The 22470-nt window shown below is 36.4% G+C and overlaps 1 protein-coding gene across 1 annotated transcript; it reads right to left on the bottom strand.

The window, feature by feature from the left end:
- Positions 1 to 1341: 1341 nt before the first annotated feature.
- On the bottom strand, positions 1342 to 6637 carry LOC111380176 (lysine-specific demethylase JMJ30). Its single transcript, XM_023003664.1, has 6 exons — positions 6051 to 6637; positions 4932 to 5141; positions 4500 to 4634; positions 4254 to 4397; positions 2523 to 2615; positions 1342 to 1766 (listed from the first exon to the last, which is right to left on the bottom strand). The coding sequence occupies exons 1-6, from the start codon at positions 6546 to 6548 to the stop codon at positions 1578 to 1580; spliced, it is 1269 nt and encodes a 422-aa protein (XP_022859432.1). The 5' UTR covers positions 6549 to 6637; the 3' UTR covers positions 1342 to 1577.
- Between the last annotated feature and the right edge of the window lie 15833 nt (positions 6638 to 22470).

The following is a 22470-nucleotide window of genomic DNA, read 5'->3' as shown; positions in this document are numbered from 1 at the left end:
ATACATCACTCGTCCATCTTCATTCTCATCTATTATTTTCATTCAGTTCAAAATCACCGAAATAACAGACCGGGATTATCATATCTGCATGACGATATAGAAATTTTAAATCAATTATAACAACAAAAATTCATATATTTATTTATTTAATCAATTTGTAATTAAAATTATAAGACAATTGTCAAAACAAAAATTAATAATAAAAAAAATTCATAAAATAGTTGAGAAAAACAGTCGACTGTGAACTATTTTACAACCGACAGTCGACTGTTTAAAACAGACAGAAAAATTCGTTAAAGAGTCGGACAAAATAGCCTACTGTGGACTGTTTTATAGCCGACAATCGACTGTTTAAAGCCGACGGTCGACTTAAACAGCCGACTGTCTAACAAGCGTCGGTCGATTGTTAGACAGTTTTATGACAGTCGGCTATCTAACAGTCTTCGTTAACAACCCACAGTTGATTACCGAACTATTTATTTTACGTACGACTTTATTTTTCTATGGTTCTAAAGAAAAATAATTATAGATTTATTAAAAAAAATTCTATTAACTACTGTGTTATTTAACTATTCAAACGTACACTATTTTACTGAAATTGAAATTAAGCATATGTAAATAAACTTACCGATTTGAAGTAATTGATCTGAAAAAATTCTATATCGACGTTTGAAAGTTTTTTGATATTTTGATGTTCAAGCAGATGAAAAATGAGAGTTTTTCTGTGTTCGAAGCTCGTTCTGCAGTTTTATAAGTAGGGAAGTGTTTGATTTTCAATTATTAACTAAAAGTGTAATAATATCTTTTAAACTATCCAATATTTTGTAATTATATAATATATTTAAGAGCATCTCTGTCTTTTAATATTCAAGAGGTTAATGTGATAATTTTCAAGTTTTTAAAAGTCAAAGTAAAAATAAGAACATTTAACTAGATCAATTTTAAAAGTACCCCTTAAAGGTTACAGACCAATTTTATTGGAATACAAGATCAAGGACAAATAGTCCAATGTTTTCCATTCTAATGTTGAAAGGCTCTGATCCTTTTCTTCTTAAGAAAAGAACATCGAGCCAGCTCGAGAGACAATGCCAGAACCCATTATTTGGAATTTATATTCAAATTCTCTGTGCAATTTCTAGACATCATCTAACAAACGATTAAGTGAATCACATGTTTTTGATTGTTACGTGAGAGAAATGTCTTTCTAACCAACATTGACACGACACATCAATTAATTGGTGAATCCTTTTACTTTCAAGGCCTATAATGAACTTATAATCAATTAATTAATGTGTCGTGTTACTACTGATTGGTAGAACAATTATTTGTAAAATAAATTCATTAACTATGAAATAAATTATCTATTTCGGCAGGCAAGTGTGCACACACAGGTTTCATTCAAAAATGCTAGCAGCTTACGAGAGGACAATCACTAAATCCAGCTATACGGTCAGATAAAATCATGGTAAACTACAAAATGGCTCCTTTGGATGAAGATGTAGGCTAAATGTTTGTCAATTTAAGCTGAAGAGTACCAGAAAAAGAAAGAAAAGGATGAATCAATATGTGAGTGTTTGTCAGGGCCCTCGCGAATTACCAGCTTCGCTCCACCAAAAGCTAACTGAAAAGCTCATAGTCAGAGACCGCACATAGTGCCACCATTTGGGAGGGATGTAAAGCATTTCGCCTTCCTCTAATATGCAGTCGACAAAATCCAGATCCAACACTTTAGGAAATTCTTTCTCGTCTATATTATCTAGGTCAACCTTCAAACAAATTTTTAGCTCTTTAAGACAAATGAAAATGGCAATGGGCAAATAAGAAGAAAATATATCGAGAAACTGACTAAAACAGCAACAAATGATTGAAGCTCAATTAGTTACTCTAACCCGTGCCTATGTATTTACTGATAAGATATGGGATATACATCTCCAATGAATGGGATTATGCATGACTTCACTGAGGGGGATTCTATTTCATACATAAGAAAAAGATATTAAATATTTTGCGGAAAAACTAGATGATAAACTCCTCAAGACATTGTTACTATCATGCACAAAACTTCTAGCTTTAGTCCCTTTCTTTCTACATGACATACACCAATAGTAACACAAAATCTGTTGGAAATAAGGCTTGAATTGTTGTTGCTGCGTGACATGCACCAACAAATATTGCAAACAATTTTACCTTAACCGAGACTCTAAAAGCTAATGCACAAGTTATTTCGCCTACAACTACATCTCTAATTGCACTCAATACAGATTCAGAAGAACTTTCTCCATCATAAAATACATATTTACAAGACCGGATAAAATATATTCCTAGAGCTCTACATTAATGAACCAAAAAGGTGGAAATACATCAAAAGTAGATTGTCAAACAGAGTATAGACAAAAATAGGAACAGTTACTAAGCAAACATAAAGCAATATAAGACTAAACAAAAACAAGCATCAATGTCATTCACTGCAGTTTCAGACATCGTTTTGGTACATAACTAATGGAAGATAGAAGCATAGGTACCTGGCTGGAATTGCCAAGCATGGATTCTGTGTGCGGGTAAAGGTCATCTGACAATGAAGCAGAGTAAAGTCTAATATACTTTTTGCCAACCACCTGAAGATAAAAACGTAAACCTGCTATTACAAACATATTGAGTAACACAAAAAGAAATTGACACGCACTAAGCAGCGTGACTGTAGTTAACTTCCCCATCCTGTCTCATAATTAATGGGCATGTCAAAATCATGGTATGTATGATTTATCATTATATTCTTTAAAAACAACATAACCATGCATATTATCCCTCGTACTACTCTCAATCAACAACACCCCTTCCCCCCTCCTCAAGGCACATGAACGAACCACCTCTACTCCACCCAAATCTCCAAACAAATCCTCAGCAACCTTTCCTGCTCCTCCCTCATCCTAAAAAAATACACCATCCTTTGCCCCAAATATTGATAAACACGAGCATAATAGACTATGTAAAATATGTTACTGTTTCAAAGAATTCAAGTTAAAAGGCATTATTATACTTGCTAAATGGACAAACATTCACTAAAAGATTTATCACGTCACAGCCGATAATGGGAGATTTTCAGGGGGTTGTCATTCTTGTTGACAGGTTAAGTTCCCTTTTAATATTGCTGGACTTCTGCCATTGCCAAATCAATAACAGCTTCCTGCCACTTGGAACATTTAACATAATCATGCCAATTATCAGAATGAGCATTTAGTTGTTATTTATTCATTTATTTTAACTTCAAGAGTGTGACTGAGGCATAATTTTATACTTGTAAATCAATTTCATTCACTGCCTCCACTCACCCATTTACTCACCAAGAAATTACCAGTCTAAAAGACCAAGCAATGGAGAGCAATCTGGGCCCATCAAAACACAAGTGGGTAATCTAACATTTGGCTCTATATACTTCTCAAGGCCCTTTTAAAAACCCATTGTATTCAACACCACCAAGGTGATTAAGCTTACGTTTGGCTCATGTTTATATTATATTTTATAAACACCCAAGTCACTTTTTATTTGCACATTTCAAGACTTTCAAACACTACCCACTTATTCACCACTCATTTTTATATATTTATAATTTAAACCGTTTGTAAACAATTTCCAAACATGACCTGAAGAAGACAAGATATAGGAGCCATAGGAACCAATTATTCTCTCAAAATTCCAAGATATAACTGAAAACTTTATATTGCAAGCATCCTTGGACATTATAAACATAATGTGGTTAGAGAAAGAAATAACAATATGACGTTCCCTTTCAAGCTTAATGAGTATTTTTCAATTCGTTTTTTAAACACAGTAAGTGGATATTCAAGCCAAATACAAAAACCAATTAATTGCGCAACAATGGAGTTAAGCAAGTCTACACTTAAGCAAACTCAGGTAAGGAAGAAGTTAGCTTATTATATTTTTAATCAGTTTTGGGGCTTTTTCAAACACATAAATTAATTGGCAACCCAGTTTCCCCCTTGAATGAAGATCCTGAGAACAGTGAGCTGCAGCTTCACAAAACCCTATGATGAAAAAAGTTTCCGCATTTTGGAGATGAACAGGTGACTTCATAAAGAATTACTTGACCTGGAAAGGCAGTAAGGTTTAAGCGACAAAAGATGAGGATGACCTGATAAAGGAACAGCCTTGGTTATATCCAAGCAGAGTCCTATATTCATCATCATCTTCTTTTCCAGTAATCTTTGCAGCATTAAGAATTACATCTTCCATACCTGAGAAAGTATATTGTGGTGCGGATCATTATGCAATGGTGTAACCGTCCCAGCTGGACCAAACCAAGCGTTAATAGACCTTATCTCGCCATCCCCAGCAAAACAGTAGTCAGGTATGAGAATATCCTGCCTTAGTTCTAGTATCTGCCAATTAATAAACAGTCAAAATAGAAAAGCTATTACATGTCCAAATGTCAATGTTAGGATTCCAAAAGTAGCTTCTGATTTCAATGGATAAGTGCATGCCTGATCAAATAATTGGTGCTGAGCTAAATATGTAGTATTTTCAGAAGAGCATTCACTGGAAGAAATCCTCTCAAGAAACTCAGAAAAAGTAATCAATTCCTGCTTCCAATCAGAGCATAGATAGTTTTTGCCAACCTGAAAAATATGTATGAATGTTATGTTTCATCATTACAATAGAGGAAAGTAATTGGTGGGAGATGAAGTTATAGAGGATTGCTTTCATGGCAATCCTCAGATATTAGTTCCTTTTTTGTTAGAGAATTTAGCACCATATTCAGTACTGCATGATAATTAAACTTGTTAAGAAATCAAGTAAAAGTTCATAAAATGGACTCTCAAAACATCAAATTTGGACACAGGCGAATTCCATTCAAGTTTCCATGCAAGATGAAAGGAAATTCAAAAAGTGACCAACTATTGAAGATCAATCACCTCAACTGGAACTGTGCGAAAACCTGCAATCCTTTTAAGATAGTTCATATCATTCCACTTATTCTTAGCAGGCCAATGCACCATACAATCACTAATTATCACTGGAGTACCACAGAGGAAATGGTCTCGCAAGAATCCTTCCAATGATATACCGGACTTTCTCTCAACTTTCTTACAAGATAATGACCTCGAAGGTAATAATTGCAGCACCTGCAAATTCAAATCAAAATTGAAAGAAAGTAATCAATTATCAGTCCACTTGGAACATATAATATTTATAAAATAGCAGACATCCCAGCACTTGTGATAATAAAAATATAATGCACTATGAACAGTATATTTCTAAAGGAAAAGAAGGAAGGAAGGTGGTTTTAACAAGAAGCTAAAGAATGCTACTTTGCAAAAACGTGGCGTAGCAACAACTATTCAGTGTGCCCTTAGCTCTGATAAACTTCTAAGTAGGCATCAAGGCCTATCTACAAATATTGAATAAGCATCGAACTTCTCTAAATTGAAGCCTACTGTTTATCAAAAAATCGAGGGAAATACCTAACTCAGAGTAGCTGTTTGATTAAATCTGTACAGATACTAAAGTCGTTTGATTAAATTCTAAACAGATACAGAGTGAACCCGTTAGTATTCTCCATATTAATTTCCATATTCATACATTAAAGCAAACATAAACAAAAAGATTTATAATGCAAGCTTTACCACTTGACCCATGATCTGGTTCATTCATTTTCTAAACAAACGAAAAGAAGAAATTAAAAAAGGGCCATCACCAAATCAAGCACACGTGTATACCAATAAACTGTGTAATAACGAGAAAATAAGCATCCATTATGATTAATTTCCTCAAAGCCTTGTACATCATGCGTTATTAGTTGTAATTTCAATATATAAGATCAAGAAAAGAGATATATAAATAGTATCATTTCTATTCCTCGAATGCAAAACATTAAAAAATTAAAAAATAAAATAAAAATGAACGTATGGATTTCTCATCATTAATTCCGTCCAGAGCCTTGGACTCCATGCTTTATCGGTTGTACTCTCATCATCTCTAAGTTAAGAACAAAATTAAATTTATAGAGAGAGAGAGAGAGAGACGGACCTCACCTCCGGCAAGTTTAAGTGTTGGCTGGAAACAATTTCTTGATCTCCAAATAGCTCACTCTTCTCCTGCCCTTGTTCAGAACTGTTATTATTGTAAGTGCTGGAATTAAAGTCTTCTTCTCTAAGAGCATTGCTAACTTTCTTAATACATGAATTCAAATCATCTCGTAATGTCAATCCACCCATGATGAGCCCCATATCGAGTGCTTTGAGAGAAAGCTTAAATTCACCGGAGGAGAAATGGTTTCTGGCCACGTGGAGGCATGCCATAGCATAGGCGTCACGCCAGATGGGGCCCACAGAGTGCCATGGACCGGAATGAAGCTGCTCCCACGCCATCTCCTTGGCGACCTCCGCCGCGCGAGTATCACCTCCGGCTGCCAGAGTAGCCATGGAAGCGAAGGCGTAGCCACCCTCGTCCGTTATGTTTTGCAAAAGAGTGGAATATGAGGAGTCCATTACTGGGGTCTCGAGTGTTTTGACTGTGGCGGCGGCGGACATTGTTGTGCTCGGAATTGGTTTTCTCTAGAAAGTTCAGTCCCTAGAGAGAGAGAGAGAGAGATTGGAGATATTTTTCGTTGCCTTTTTTGAGCCATTTTATGCGTGAGTGGAATAAAAATATCTATCGAAAGATCGAGGGTCTGGGATATTTCTTTACTTGCAAATGAAGCAAATTAAAAACAGAAATAGAATTAACCATATTCGAGAGGGGCAAATATTGCTTTTAAAGAACCATATTATTCATGTTCAATCTTTTCACTTTTATCGGTTTTGATTTTAATCTATATCAAACAGGGTCTTGATAAATTTTATATTTAATAATTGATATAATTAGTCAATTATACAATTTTCAAGTTTTCGAAATGTAAGCTAAACTATTTTTCATAATTTTAACTTTCAACTAGACAAATCTTATTAATAGATATATAAAAACTTCACACATACTTTTGAAATTTCCAATAATACGATAAGTCTTAAAACCATAATTACATAATATAGTCAAAAATTAAGGCCGAAAAATGACTCGTTCTTGAAAAAGAGAGAACTATAGAACCCTCGAGTCCAAGCTCGAAGTAGGGGATTTTTCCATAACTTAAATATTATATAAATTTTTTATCAGATAAAGTCAGTTTTTACTTTTGTACAGATAAAATTATTTAAAAAATTTGAAACTAAAGTCAAATAAAAGTCTTTAAAAAAGAAAAAAAAATTAATAAACTAAAATCAAATATATATATTTTTTTAAAATAGAAAATTAATAAAGTGCGCCTAAGCATTAAGTAGTAAACTTAGCGTATGACTATCAAATTCACGCTTTCTATTAGTCAAAGTGCTTTGTCTGTGTTTCGCATCTAAACATGCTTTTCAGATCACTAGGTGCAGCTATGTCTGCCCTTGAGCCACCACTTTCTTGCCCTTGTTATTTTATACTCTCCCAAAAAAAGTTTAAAACGGTTTGAACCGATTGAGGAAACAACTTATGTGTCCCATTTTGAGTGATTCCACATCTCGACAGCTCTGGCAAAGGCTTCCACCTGTTGATAATGTTGCAGTCCATCAATGAGAGAATGTTCCAGTGAGCATGCATTGATTTTATCGATTCGCTAGTGTTCTGGTATCTTATAGACACCTGTTGTTGAAACAACCCTGCTTTTGGGACAGGCCCGCCTCTGTTTCCAGCTTTGTTTTTGGGCCCCTCTCAATGACTTTTTTCTTGTTGTAATCAACTTATATATGCACAGTAAAATTTTAAATAATTTTTATTTTTCTTCAAACTCATTTTGTGTTTCGATAAAAATTGTGATTAGAAGATTATTTTTGTCAAATTTCCAAACTTCTTTGTGAACCTTGAACACAATCTACCACAATATCTCCACATTATAATTATTCAGCGTTCAATGATAATCTATACGAAGAAATTAAGAATGAGATATTAGGGTTTCTTTTATTTTCTTGTGTTAGCAAGGATAGGTTTGAATGCTGTATATTGTCCCTAAAACCTAATTATTTATTAAGAGATGTTTAATTTGACTCGACTCATCCATTAAAAATAAGTTATCACATAAGTTGATTAATCTAATTAATTAATATTGGTTCATTAATAAACAACACAAATGTCCGACACTTGTGAATTAATCAATTCTTAATTTCATTTTTCTAATTTTCACTCTTTTGTTTGACCCGTTAGGATCTCGATCAAGATATCAGACGATGTGAATTATTATTCTAATCTAATCAAGATAAGATAAAGTAAAACCCTCATTTTAATTTATCATTAATTTACCTAAATTAATTAATTCACATTCATTGTCTCAATTGACATCTAACAATGTGGAGTGAATTACTCAAATGTTTATTGAATTTTGCAAAAAGTTTTCACAGGGTCACTGAATTTTAAAAATCATCACATTAATCACTAAACTTTACAAAAGGTTTTCACAGGATCATTGAACTTTACAAAAGATTTTTCAAGGGTCACTAAATTTAGTGACTCTTGGAAAATCTTTTGCAAAGTTCAATGATAAATTTGGTGATTTTTAAAGTTCAGTGACCCGTGAAATGTTTTTTCAAAGTTTAGTGATGAATTAAATGATTTTTAAAATTCAATGATCCCATGAAAACCTTTTCTAAAGTTCAGTGACCATTTGGGTAATTCACTCAACAATGTGTCAATGCAATACATATAACGAAAAATATCATGTGGCATGTCAAAATCAACGTTGCATACGTTCAATCACCGTGTAATAATAATCCGTTTGTCAATATGACTAAATCAATTATGAGATATGAAGAAATGTCAATTTTGATTAATGGATCATATTTTTTTGTCATGCTCTTAAATTAATTATTACCGAAATCTTTTTGACCGATGAAGTCTACTTGTCAAAGATTTCGATGTCAACTTAAGCGAATGAAATGTATTTTATAATTTCTTATCATCTAAAAGTAATGAATCATCAATTAATCATTCACAATCTTCATATGATTTTTGTCATATCCAATGACGTACTATTAGCTACTCTGACAAAGCAACATCCAATCACCTCAGTATGATGTTTCTCATATAAGGAAATATGACAACCTCAAGTCAAATGGTCAATTTCACTATTGAACGTTAGAGATTAATATTGACGCTAAGGCTTGAGTCTATGGATTCTATTAATTTATTTTGTCGAAATAATAATTTAATAGAAATAATAGATATGTCAAAACTAAAATGTATCAATTAAAGTATATACTTTATAAAGTCGTAGGGCGTATTACTTACACATTGTCCATGAATCCACCAAACTTTAAACACCATTGCCATTGTTTCCCAACAAAATCAAACGAAGAATTGGCATCATCAAAATTTGCTAATAATTGAGACAAATCTCAAAGTTTTACATGAAACAAACAAATGGCGTTAATTAACTCTAATTTTAATTTTAAAAGGGAGAAAAAAACCGCAACCCTAACTCTAATTTTTAATAAAATTTAAAAAAGTATTCTCCCTATCTCTAATTTTTAATAAAATTTAAAAGCAATCACTAAATTGTTATCCAAAACGAAAGAAAAAGGATATAATCACTTAGGCTTAAGTCCAAATGGATCTATCCATAACTTCTTTTTCATTTTTTTTAATACTAGTGTTTTGCGTGGGTAGTCGTTAACAATTAAAAAGGGATCAGATGATTGTGTAAGGAACAAACCTCTTGAGACAAAGTCCCAAAAAGGGAGTGTTTTATTGACGATGATTTACAATTGGAACTAAACAGAATGCCTCCAAGGGGCGCAAGCACACGAGTATTGAAAGAAATGTTTAAGTTTAAACTAAGAAAATTGAAATTACATATTCTCTATTTGAGAGTGTTTGATTTGGGGTCTTTTCTCTCTATATCTTCTCTTCCTTTTATATTCCCTCGATGATTCCTTTGTGACAAACCACTTGAAAATTGCTTGATTGCTTCATAACCACCCACTTTCTTTATGGTGGCTAACTTGTCGTGGAATTGCCGTCTTTAACTGCTGCCACTACTCTTTGTCGTTCAACCGCCTTTAACTGGGTTCCTTGAATCGTGGAATGTGATAATATTGCTCAATAACTGCTTTAATAACTGCATTCCTGGATAACCATAACATTTTATATTTGCTAAGATCCTGGGCGATTCGAAAGTATGGGCGAGAACATGGTCATCGCTCTGGGCGACTGTAAGGCACTCCATTCGCTCAGATCTTGGGCGTCTTGCAAGTTTGGGCGATGATTTTACTGTGTTCGTGGGCTTCCACTGCATTTATTAATAACCCTGTATGGGCCTTTATCCTGAATTACCCAATTGGGCTTCATTCTTTGGGCTATTTGATTTGGGAATTCCTCAATCGGACTTCATTCCTTGGGCCATTCGATTTGGACTACACTTTTAGTGTGTCAACAATTATCCCCCAATATGACAGAATTAATACTAATTATTAATCTTTGCCATATTTATTTTGTGTTTTCCCGCAACATTTGAAATTCCCAAAAATTTCAATCATTACTTCCTTTCATAGCCTGAAAAGGTGCGACATTGCAAACCCTTATAAACTCCAAAGACACGCCATTTCATCGGACCATTAAATCACGTCTCATTATTTCACGTTTCTTTCTCGTAATATTACTATTCATCTTTTTGCTTCCCTATTACGTTTCTCAAGCAAACTTTAACAAAACTATATTTCGTTCCCAATGACGGCTCCACAAACTCAATCTGATGACTCTTTTAGCTTCGAAGACTTTCAGAAAATCCTTACTCAGCCATATGTAAATCCAAACTTTCTTGCACCAGCCAATGTCGAACTCAATGAGTTCTATCTGGGTCCATCATTCAACAGCGTCGAAGCCGTCGATCAAGTGGCGGTGGGCTAGCTGTTCCCTTGCACTCAAGGCCTCCGTTCCTGAACTCTTTGCCGTTGAGGCCGATTCACGAAAAAGGTATTCGCACTTGGCCTAAATCTGATGTTATTTTCCGTAGGTGGCATGCTCGCCTTGTGGGCCATGGTCCTACCAAGGCAATTTTTGATCGTGCTAGGATTTCTGATTTATTAGAAATCGCTCTTCAACCTCCAATTTTTGACCCAGTGCTTTTTCTTATTATTTTAAGTTTTTGGTCTTCTGAATATAGTACTTTTATTTTCCCTCTTGGTCCCATGTCTATCACTTTAAGGGATATTGGGGCCCTAGTAAATCTTCCACCTTTGGGCAATACCATTTTCCCTGGTATTTTGATTTTCAGTGTCGCCCCAAAATTTGACAAGAAACTCACTGAGTCCTACTCAAGCCTACAAAGCTCTTATAATGACTCAAGTGCTGAACCCTCCCATGCTGAGCGTGTAGCCTTCCTTCAAATTTGACTTTGTAAATATATTCTTTGTGTGCCAAGTATGAAGCCTTCCATGAGTTACTTACCCATAGCGCATGAATTGGCGCGTGATAGGCCTTTGAATTTGTGTTCCTTCTTTTTGACTGCCCTTTATAGAGGCATGGCTTTTCTTCAATTTCAATTGAAGAATAGTGCATCTCCCACTGGCAGTGAGCGTCTTTGGTTCACTCAACTGTGGTTGAGAGCATGTTTTCCACCACTTGGTGCTCCATCCATTTTTAGTCGTTCTGCTAGCTGCTATGGGCTAGCCATTGATCCACTGACCCCTGTACATATGTCCAATAGGGACATTTTTTCATTCTTTTATTCTTTAAATTCGATTCCTTCTTTCTTTCCTTTTCCTGCTCATTTGACCCCAGATTATGTGCAACCTTCATCCACCCTGGACAGTGCGAGCGCCTCTCTACTTGTTTGGGTTCAAATGTGCAACCTTCCTGCTCATTCTTTTATTGTTTTGCTCGCAACTTGATTTTGGCCAAACTTGGTCTGTTCCTCCTTGTTACACTAAAAATTTGACAGACCGCTTTCATACCATTAATAGGGCAGAGGCACAAGCTATAGATGCTCGCAACCTTCTTTTGACGAGCAAGTTTTCATTAGCCCCTTTCAATTCTAGCTGTGTCATCCATCCCCTTTTTGAACAACTCTGGCCATCAGTGAAGCGCGGATTGTTTGTAACTGATGTCAATCGTGCTTTCCATTCACTGGATCAACCAAACACTTCTTCCACTTCTCCTATTTTGGTCACTCCTGTGTCCATTAGGAATCCTTCCTCCCCCGCTCGTGCTAAACAATCTATTCGTCCATCTACTTCTCTACCTGCCAAGGCTACTGCAGCTAAGAGTACCTTGAGCCACAAACGGCCAGTTTCAGCATCTCCCACTTTGGAGGATGATGATGATCATGATGATGACGCTCCCCTCATCGTTAGGAGAAAGGTAATTGAATTCTGTTTACTCACAAACATACATTTCTATGTGCTAATGGTTCACTTGAAACCTTTCTATGTGCTAATGGTTTACTTGAATTTTTCAAAAAAGTTCAGCCTCTCCTTTGAAGGCTTTGGTGTTGGCAGCTCCTACTCTATCATCCTCTGCTGAATCTGCTTCATCCAAATTAGCTGACGAAGGGACTATGCTTAAAGAGAAACTTTCAGTCCTGGAACCCTCATCACAACCAATGGAAGAGCCACCTTCTTCCCAGGGCGCCGACCCCCCAAACATCGAACCAGAAGGTAATACATTTTTTGATGTTTTACCTTTGCTTTTGCTATTGGTTTCTAATTTGTTACTTCTTGAATTCTGCAGAGGCTCCCATGGGCTGCCCGTTGTGACAGAGTCTTCTCGCCCAGATAAGGGGAAGTCTCCACAAGTGGTGGAGCCAACTGGTGATATGCCACTTCCTAAGATTGTTAATAAGGTAACTTTTCGCTTCACTTTCATTTTCGCTTCATTTATTGTAGTAAAAGCCCTCAATGTGTGTTCCATCCAGAACTTGTTCACTTCCTGGGGACAAGTCAAGACGTCTCCCTACTTCAACTGGTCGTCATTCTGCTTCTTCCGAAGAAGATATGAAGTTCCTCAAACAGTCGATATTTGAGTATGTGTCTTTTATGGACATGGATATCGGTCAGGCTAGTGCTGCTAAACATAAAGATAAGCTTGAGCTATTGAGTGAGAAGTTGGCGCAAGCATTGACACTTCCGTCGCTCAATATTTCTGCTGATTTTAAAGCGACGTTGAAGGTTGTCCACTCTGACATCCTCTCCTTGTTGGCCAAAAATGTTGAACTGAAGGCTAAGAGTACTCAATATCTCCGCGTTGCATCTGAAAGAGAGTCTTTGCTTCTAGAGATTAACAAAGCCGAAGATGAATTGAAAGAAATCTCTTCCGAAGTTATGATCGAAGACTCTCTGATGACAAGTTTGGCTACAGAGATGAAGGAGCTTCAAGCAAAAATGGACGATTGTAGAGCGAGAATGGCTGCTAAAAAGCGTAATACTTCCCAAGGAATTGAGCGAACCAAGTCTTTGGTCGAGCAGTACAAAAAGCTAGAGGTTGATGACGATTTTGTAGCTGAATTAAATGTCGCTTCTTCTCAGCAGAGCGAAGATTGGGGGAGACTTAGGGAAAGAATTCGATCGGCCTGAGGTGAATTATAATTAAGACATCTAGTGCCTTAAATTTTCCTTTTGTAACTTTTTACTAAACTGCCATTACTAAATTTGAATGTAACAGCAGCCATTGTCATTAATGAATGACTATTTTGACTATTTGCGTGCTAATTGACGTTGTCTTTAATCGTCAACCCCCAAGCATTTAACTATTTTATGCTAAGATTCATGTACATTCTCTCTTGATATTTCTATTTCTTTTCCCAAGACTTTGGGCCACTTGACTCCAATTACTACGTATAAATGCGGCTATTCATATTCTGTCTCTTCACCTTCACGCCCCTATAAATGCACGTATATTTCGCACTTTTCATTTTTATTTCCATTCTTTTCTTCAAAAACTAATTTGCTGCCATCGTTTGGCATTTCAACAATCGATCAAAAATTTTCCCCTTCCACAGAAATGGATCATTTGATCAGCCCATTTTGCTACCTGTTTTGATGTCACCTTTGGTATGAGAGATATATGAAATGTTTTTTGGCCAGCAAAGTTCTTCCCATCGTCTCCATGTTCTTTACAAAGAGTTCAATGATGGAAGGCAATTTTTGAAGATGTCTATCAAGCCACTTTGCTTGCTGAGAGTGATTCTCAGTCTCCTTGCCCGTTATTGCAGCGATGCATTTAGGTAGGCGATGTGAGGGTGCTTCTCTTCCCTTCTGCTTGCTGAGAGTGCTTCTAGGCCTCTCTGCTTGCCTTTGCAGTAGTGCGATTAGGATGACAATCAAGGTCAGTTCACTCTTTTACTTGGCGATCGATCGAGAGATTAGTTTGCTCTCAATTGTAGCTTATAGAGCATTTAGTATTTTGTATCTCGCAATTTGTAATGAATGTTTGATAATAAAGGAATTCATTTGAACGTATTTCATTCTATCCCTTTTTATATACGATCGTTCAACGCGATTTGATTACGCTTTTATTTGTTCACTCTCCCATAAGGAAGGAACATATTTTTTTAAATATTTGTCATTAATGAACCTCATGTGCTTGGTGTCATCTAAATCTTCCAAATGATAGGCTCTATTAGGCAACACACTATTTACTTTATATGGCCCTTCCCAATTGGGCGATCACTTGCCATATTTTGGATCCTTGCTATTCAAAGGGAGTATTATTTTCCAAACCAATTCGCCCAGGCTAAATGACTTGGCTATAACTTTTTTATTATAAAATTTAGCCATCTTTTGTTTTTGAACTTACAATCTATCTAGGACGTCCAACTTTAATTCGTCGAACTCCAATAAGTTTTGAACTAGTGATTCGGTATACTCATCATCACTTAACTTATGTTGCAAACACACTCTGATCGATTGCACGTTAATTTCCATAGACAAAACGACCTCCTGTCCATAAGTAAGTTGGAAATGAGTGATTTTGGTACTTGACCGAGGCGACGTCCTATAAGCCCATAAAACCTTGTTTAGACATTCGTGCCAATTTCTGACATTTTCATCTATCATTTTTTTTATGATATTTTTTAGAAGATTCTGCTTGTCCGTTGGATTGAGCGTAATATAGTGTGGAGTTCACTATTCTAACTCCAAACTCGCTCAAGAATTTATTCACTTGATCTCCATTTAAAGAAGTTCCGTAATCTACCATCAAAGTTTGTAGAATCTCAAATCTATAAATAATATGATTACGGATAAATTCTATGACACTCTTTTGGGTGATTTCTTTTAAAGATATCGCTTCTACCCACTTAGTGAAAAAATCAGTTGCAACTATAACAAAGGTATGTTGCTTGGATGATGGGGAATAAATCTTCCCTATTAGGTCTATCGCCCAACTCTTAAACGGCCAAGGTTTGATAATAGGTGTCATTTCTCGTGCTGGCGCCCTTGTATTGGACCGTGCTTTTGGCATGCTAGACAACTCTTTGAATACTAAACACATGATTCTCCCATCTTGGGTCAAAAATATTCATTCTTAATAATTAACCATCTCATCCTTTGGCCAGCTTGATGAGCTCCACATATCCTTCGTGCACCTCAGCCATGATTGTTCTGGCTTCTTGTAAATTTACACATTTTAGCAATATACCATCAGAGCGTTTCTTAAACAACTCCTCATCTATCAGTATATAGTTTAGCAAACGCAACTTCATTTTTCTATTATCTCCTTTATTTGGTTCTTTAAGGAACCTTTTAATCTTTGCCCTCCAATCTATTGCATCTCCATCTTGTATGCAATGAATTTCAATCCTTCTCGCCATTTTTTGGACTACAGGCAATATTACTTCATATTCATAAGTAGCTTTCCAATTTAAAACCTTTGAATACCCTGAGGCCATCTGGGCCAACTCATTTGCTACGTCATTAAATATCCTATTAATACATTGAAACTCTATTTGGTTGAATTCTTCCAACAACTCTTGAACGATTTCATATTGACTTATAATGGAATCACTTTGGCACTTAAAATTACCAATCAATTGGTGAATTACCAATTGAAAATCGCCTCTAACAATTACATTCTTTACTTCCATATCTATTATTAATTCTAGGCCCACGATTAAGGCTTCATATTCGGATTGATTGTTGGTGCACATCCTATCCAAAGTGAATGCGAACTTGTAACAAATCCCTAAAGGACTTATCAATACTACTCCTACTCCTGTACCTTTAGAGGTTTTTGACCCATCGAAATACAAAACCCAAGATTTTAATTCGAATGAATTGATTTCTAATTTAATTTCTTTAGGCATGTCAAGGCATGGATGATCGACCAGAAAGTTAGTCAAAGCTTGATTTTTATTGTCTTTTGGGGTATATATTGTATTTCGAATTTTGATAATGCTAATGTCCAAAGGCCTACCCTTTGGTGTAAAATAGGGTGAGAGAAAATATACTTAATCAAATTTATTCTAGAAATCAAATAAACGGTTATGGGCCGTAAATAAGCCCTTAATTTCGTACACGTGAAATACAATGCAAGATATAATTTTTCAATGACAGAGTAATTACATTCACATTTTGTTAACCGTCTACTCAAGTAGTAAATCGTCATTTCTTCACCAAATTGGTCTTCTTGCGCGACCATCCCAGCTATTGATTCTTGTTCAACCGATATATATATTTTCATTGGCCGTCCTTGGATTGGTGACACCAACACTGGTGGACTTGATAAATATGTTTTTAGGCTTTCAAAAGCCTTTTGATGATCTTCTTTCCAGACGAATTCGTCCTGATTTTTCAACTTTAAAAGTGGCGAAAAAGTTTTAGTTCGCCTTACACAGTTGGAAATAAAGCGTCTTAAAAAATTTATTTGGCCTAGAAACCTTTGCAATTCCTTTTTATTGCTAGGTGATTTGGCCTCTAAAATAGCATTCGCTTTGTTTTTATCAAGTTCAATCCCTCTTTGGGTACTAAGAAACCAAGGAAGTTTCCTGCGTTAACGCCAAATGCACATTTCAAGGGATTTAATTTTAGTTTATATTGCCTCATTCGCTCAAATGAACATCTCAATTGTTCAAAATGGTCCTCTTCTTTAATGAATTTGACCACTATATCATCTACATACACCTCAACAAACTTGCCTATCATATCATAAAAAATCAAGTTCATTTCCCTTTGATAAATTGCTCTTGCATTTTTTAGGCCGAAGGGCATAATTACCTATTCAAAACTAACTAGAGATCCAGGGCACCTAAAGGCAGTTTTGTGTATATCTTCTTCAGCTATATCCTGAATACCCATCCATGAAAGAATATATTATGTGTTCGGCAGTCGAGTCTACTAAAGAATCTACCGTAGGCATTAGATATTCATCTTTGGGTGTTGCTATGTTTAAATTCTTAAAATCTATGCACACCCTTAATTTACCCTTCTTTTTTAGTACTGGCATGATATTGAACAACCAATTCACATATCTGGCTGTTCTAATAAAGCATGTTTTTAATAATCGCTCTATTTCTTTATTAATCTCAGGAAGTACATTAGGAGCAAAATACCTAAGAGGTTGCTTATGAGGCTTAAAATTTAGCTTGGTTGACAATCTATGTTCTACCAAATCCCTATCTAAACCAGGCATATGTTCATGTTCCCAAACAAAATAATCCTTATATTCCTTTAATAAAGCGATTAATTTATCACTAACCTCTTGATCAAGTATCTGGCTAACGAAGGTTGGGCGATCTTCCCCTTCATTGCCAATATTCACTTTAATTAGAGGGTCCTGTGCTTGAGCGTATCTAGGCTTGGTGATCCTTATCACTTCATCGTCCAATTCCCTTATAGGCACTTCTTCTTCTAAACAATCCGCCTTGTTGACTTCTCGGCCAATATTCTGTTCCAACTCGAACACTGCCAATTTGTCTCTCAATGCTTCCAAAGCTGCTTCTTCTTTCGTCTTGTCCTTACATTCTTTATTGAAAGCCATTAATTTGACTTTGAATGCCTGAATATTGGCCATTTGCCTCTGTTGCTTACAACTTATTTAAAACTCCTTGATTACTCTTTTGTCAATTATTGGCTCTTCTAGAGCCACTATGTTTGGCCTCATTTGACGGAACATTTCAATAAGTGCATCTACCGAAAATGGCTCTTCACTCTGTGCAACAATCTGAGTTTCTTCTCCATCTTGGACTACTCTGACAGGTCCATAATTTCCTTCGTACATGAACCTTTTCACTGAATTTGCTTCTGCGACAAAAGGCCTATGATCGGCCTGCATCACTTCTGCTTCACCCTTATCATTCCAAAAAATCAGGCATTGATGGAGTGATGAGAGTATACAACGACTTTCATGTATCCAATCTCTTCCTAATAACACATTGTAACTAGTAGGACCATCTATTACAAAGAAGACTGTGGTCCTAGTAGTTGTCCCTATAGTTATAGTTATGTCCAATGACATAACCCCTTTAGCTGAGGTTGCTCCTCCATTGAAACTTGTAAGGATGACTTCCGTTGGAATCATATCACTTTCTGTCTTTGCAAATTTCGTCATCATCCTAGATGGAATGGTGTTTATGGCTGTTCCATTATCAACAAGTACTTTTGCCATAGGTATGCCGTTAACTAAAACTTTAACGTACAATGACCTCAAGTGTTTAGTTAACTTCATGGGTGGTCTCTTAAAGATAACCTTTTCAGCAGCATCTATTTCCACTTCCTGTTTGTCCTCTATCGAGTTATCCTGTTGTGATAAGTCAACGTGCAGTATATCGCACTGAGCTTCTGTTTTCTGAATTTCCTTTTTATTGTTTTTTAATACTTCTTCTTCGGTTACCCAACCTGTGGGAGGAGGCATTATTCTTGGAGGTGATCCATACTTTTCAGAGCGAGCAACTCTCTTTTTCCTTTTGGGCGTCTCGTACAACACGTAATAATCGAAAGAACGCCCAGATGGTTCCCCCAACAAGTCCACTTCACGAACCCCCTCTCGATGTAGTTGATTCAACAGAGTATTGTACGATACCCTTCTCTTTCTTCTTTTTGCTTCCAGATCAATTTCCTCTTCGATGTCCGTCATACCATCACCCCCTTCATTATCGTAGGCCCCTCTAGAAGTTTGGCCTTCTTCACATTCCAACACACATGCTTCTTCCTCGTTATCCTCCATTTCTTCTTCTTCTTTCTCTTTGTTCTTGAACTCATTGACTAGTAAGTAATTATTAGCCATGACAGGAGGTAATGTACCAAACTGAATAGTAAGGAGCTGATCTGGATCTTCTCCATCTCTTCTGTCTCGCTCAAACTTCGATCTCCTAGAAGAAGTTTCTGACAATTCTTCCATTGATTCACCTGTACCAGTCTCTTCACAGTCTTTGAGAATATTTTAATTGGCTACCTCGAATAGTTTAGACGCTTTAGGACGTGGCATTCCCTGTTGTTGCCTCATCATTCGTCCATAGTTCCGTTGAAAATGCCTTTGTTGGGTTCTAGTCATCTTATTGAAGGGTATCACCTTTCCTGCGTTATACTGGAACGAATGTCATACATTTGGTTGGCGAGGTTGTGGCCTGAATGTTCTCCCATTATTTACTGGCCTGAACTGCCTCTCAAAAGGCGGTCCCCTATAGAATGATATACCTTGCCCCTACCGGGCTGAGCGTTTGGGAAAAAACTAGGGCGATTGTGATGCTGCCATATCCCTGGTTTCTCTGTATTTGCACTCACTTCTCTTTTGTATCTTGCACACAGGATGTATTCATCCTTTTTGGGCTCCTTCCCTTTGATACATTCAAAGACACTGGGATGTGGCCCAGGGTCCTTTTCCCCGTCATTTATAACCAACTTGAATTTTAGCAACTTATTTTTGAAACCAGTCGTCACCATATTTACCCCAAGTGGTTGTGGAAAAGGATTTTCATCCACTGCCATTTTCTTCTTATCCTTGAACGTAATTCGTCCTGATTCAATGGCATCCTGTTACCACATGGCGAAAAACCAAACAGTTGTTAGTCAAATGTGACCATGCATTATGCCACTTACAATATTTTTTACCCTTAACTTGTTCAGGGCTTGGCAATTTATGTTTATCGCTCAACTTTATCTGTTTATCCTTATATATTTTATCAAATATAAGGTCAACTTTAGTTACATCGAACGAGAACGTTCTAACCATTTTGTTTTCATCTTTTATAGGCTCATCTTTACCTGACGGTCTAGGCTTAGCCATTATAGGACAAGTATATGTGTCTCCTTTAATCAATTCGGTCAAATACATTTTGGCTTGATCGTAATATTCGTCATTAATGACATAAACATCAAAATTTGGGTCTCTATAATAAGTCCTCTTACTAGAATTTTTCATTTGCTCTTCTTTTCTTCTTAATCGTTCATACCTAATCATGTTTGCGTTCAATTAAAAAATATCAGGAAATTCCTTGTCTTGAAATTTCTTTTTCAAATCAAAGTTTAGACAATTTTGAGCGATTTTGACAAACTCCTTTTCGGGCAGAGGTACAAAATATTTACTTCTTACTGTTTTGAACCTTTGAAGGAAACCTTCTGCCCATTCGTTTGGCATTTGACGCAGACTCGCCAAATCGGCCAAAGTAACTTCAGACTCAGTCTTATAAAACTGAGTATGGAACAATTGCTCCAATTGTTGTCATGTTTGAACAGAGTTCGCTGGCAAATTGATAAACCAAGAGAACGCTATTCCTATTAATGAACTAGGGAACAACCTCATTTTATGGTAGTCTGTTACTTCACCACTTTGCAGTGTGAATCAACCTTTGTGTTATAGAGTAGACACCTCTCCTAAACCGGTAAATAGTGAGAATTCTGGTACTTTATACCATCTAGGCCATGGATATGCTTGGTCTACCCAATCAGGTTATGGCTTTGTGTAAGTCGGCCTAATGACAGGACGTACCCCAAAGGCCACTTGATCCTGTACTATTTCCATAATTTGGTTTCTCAACATGACGTTAAGGTTATATGGAATTCCTACAGGTTGGTTGGTCGGTTGATTTGCCTGAGGCCTGATGTTTGGTCCTTGGTTGGCAACAAAGTTGCCATGATTTGGGCCATTGTTGCCATTAGCCTAAATATTTATTCCATCATTGACACGTGGGGTATTCTATCTATTATTTAAGACATTGTCTCTTATATTTAGGTTACCCCCCAAGTTAGATGTGTCATTACCACTATTTTGATTTGGCCTTACACCATCCCCTGGTTTGAAGTAGAGGGACCAAAAAGTGGTTCTATCCCTTGATTTGGACTTAGGACTGGGGGATTATGTCCCACTATTGTCCTAGCTTGAAAGTGATTTGCAAGAGGCACAATTGGCTGACAATTTTGGCTTACTAACTTATTCATTATTTCATTCAAAGTATTCAGTTGTTTGGCCATGTTGTCATAATGTACATTCCCATTTTGGGTAAATCTTTCCACATTATGAATATTTCGTAGATTTACCTGTTCAACGACATCTTGTGTGAGTTCTCCAAGTAATGCATGCATGGTTCGAGGACTCAACTCTGTCATTGGTTCGTAACGACTGTGACTGTTCTGACTCTGTCCCTCTGTTCGTGGAGAGCTATGTTGCTTCTCATATCGCTCGATCACAGACTGGACTCCTCCCTGACTTGCTGCTTCCTTATCAGATTTATGAGGCATATTGTTTCACCTTTCGTATTTTCAACACCAAACACCAAGGTCCCACCGGGCGTGCCAAATTGTTTCGCGCAGGTAGTCGCTAACAATTAAAAAGGGATCAGACGATTGTGTAAGGAACAAACCTCTTGAGACAAAGTCCCAAAAAGGGGTATTTTATTGACGATGATTTTCAATTGGAACTAAACAGAATGCCTCCAAGGGGCGCAAGCACACGAGTACTAAAATAAATGTTTAAATTTAAACTAAGAAAATTGAAATTACATATTCTTTGTTTGAGAGTGTTTGATTCGGGGTCTTTTCTCTCTATATCTTCTCTTCCTTTTATATTCCCTCGATGATTCCTTTGTGACAAACCGCTTGGAAACTGTTTGATTGCTTCATAACCATCCACTTTCTTTATTGTGACTAACTTGTCGTGGAATTGCAGTCTTTAACTGCTGCCACTACTCTTTGTCGTTCAACTGCCTTTAACTGGGTTCCTTGAATCGTCGAATGTGATAAGGTTGCTCAATAACTACTTTAATAACTGTATTCCTGGATAACCATAATATTTTATGTTTGCTAAGATCCTGGGTGATTCGAAAGTATGGGCGAAAATAAGGTCATCGCTCTGGGCGACTGTAAGGCACTCCATTCGCTCAGATCTTGGGCGTCTTGCAAGTTTGGACGATGATGTTACTGTATTCGTGGGCTTCCACTGCATTTATTAATAACCATATATGGGCCTTTATCTTGAATTACCCAATTAGGTTTCATTTTTTGAGCTATTTGATTTGGG

This window comes from Olea europaea, unplaced genomic scaffold (assembly GCF_002742605.1).
Source record: "Olea europaea var. sylvestris unplaced genomic scaffold, O_europaea_v1 scaffold2103, whole genome shotgun sequence".
NCBI classification, from domain to species: Eukaryota; Viridiplantae; Streptophyta; class Magnoliopsida; order Lamiales; family Oleaceae; genus Olea; species Olea europaea.
This window is presented reverse-complemented; position numbering and strand designations above follow the sequence as displayed.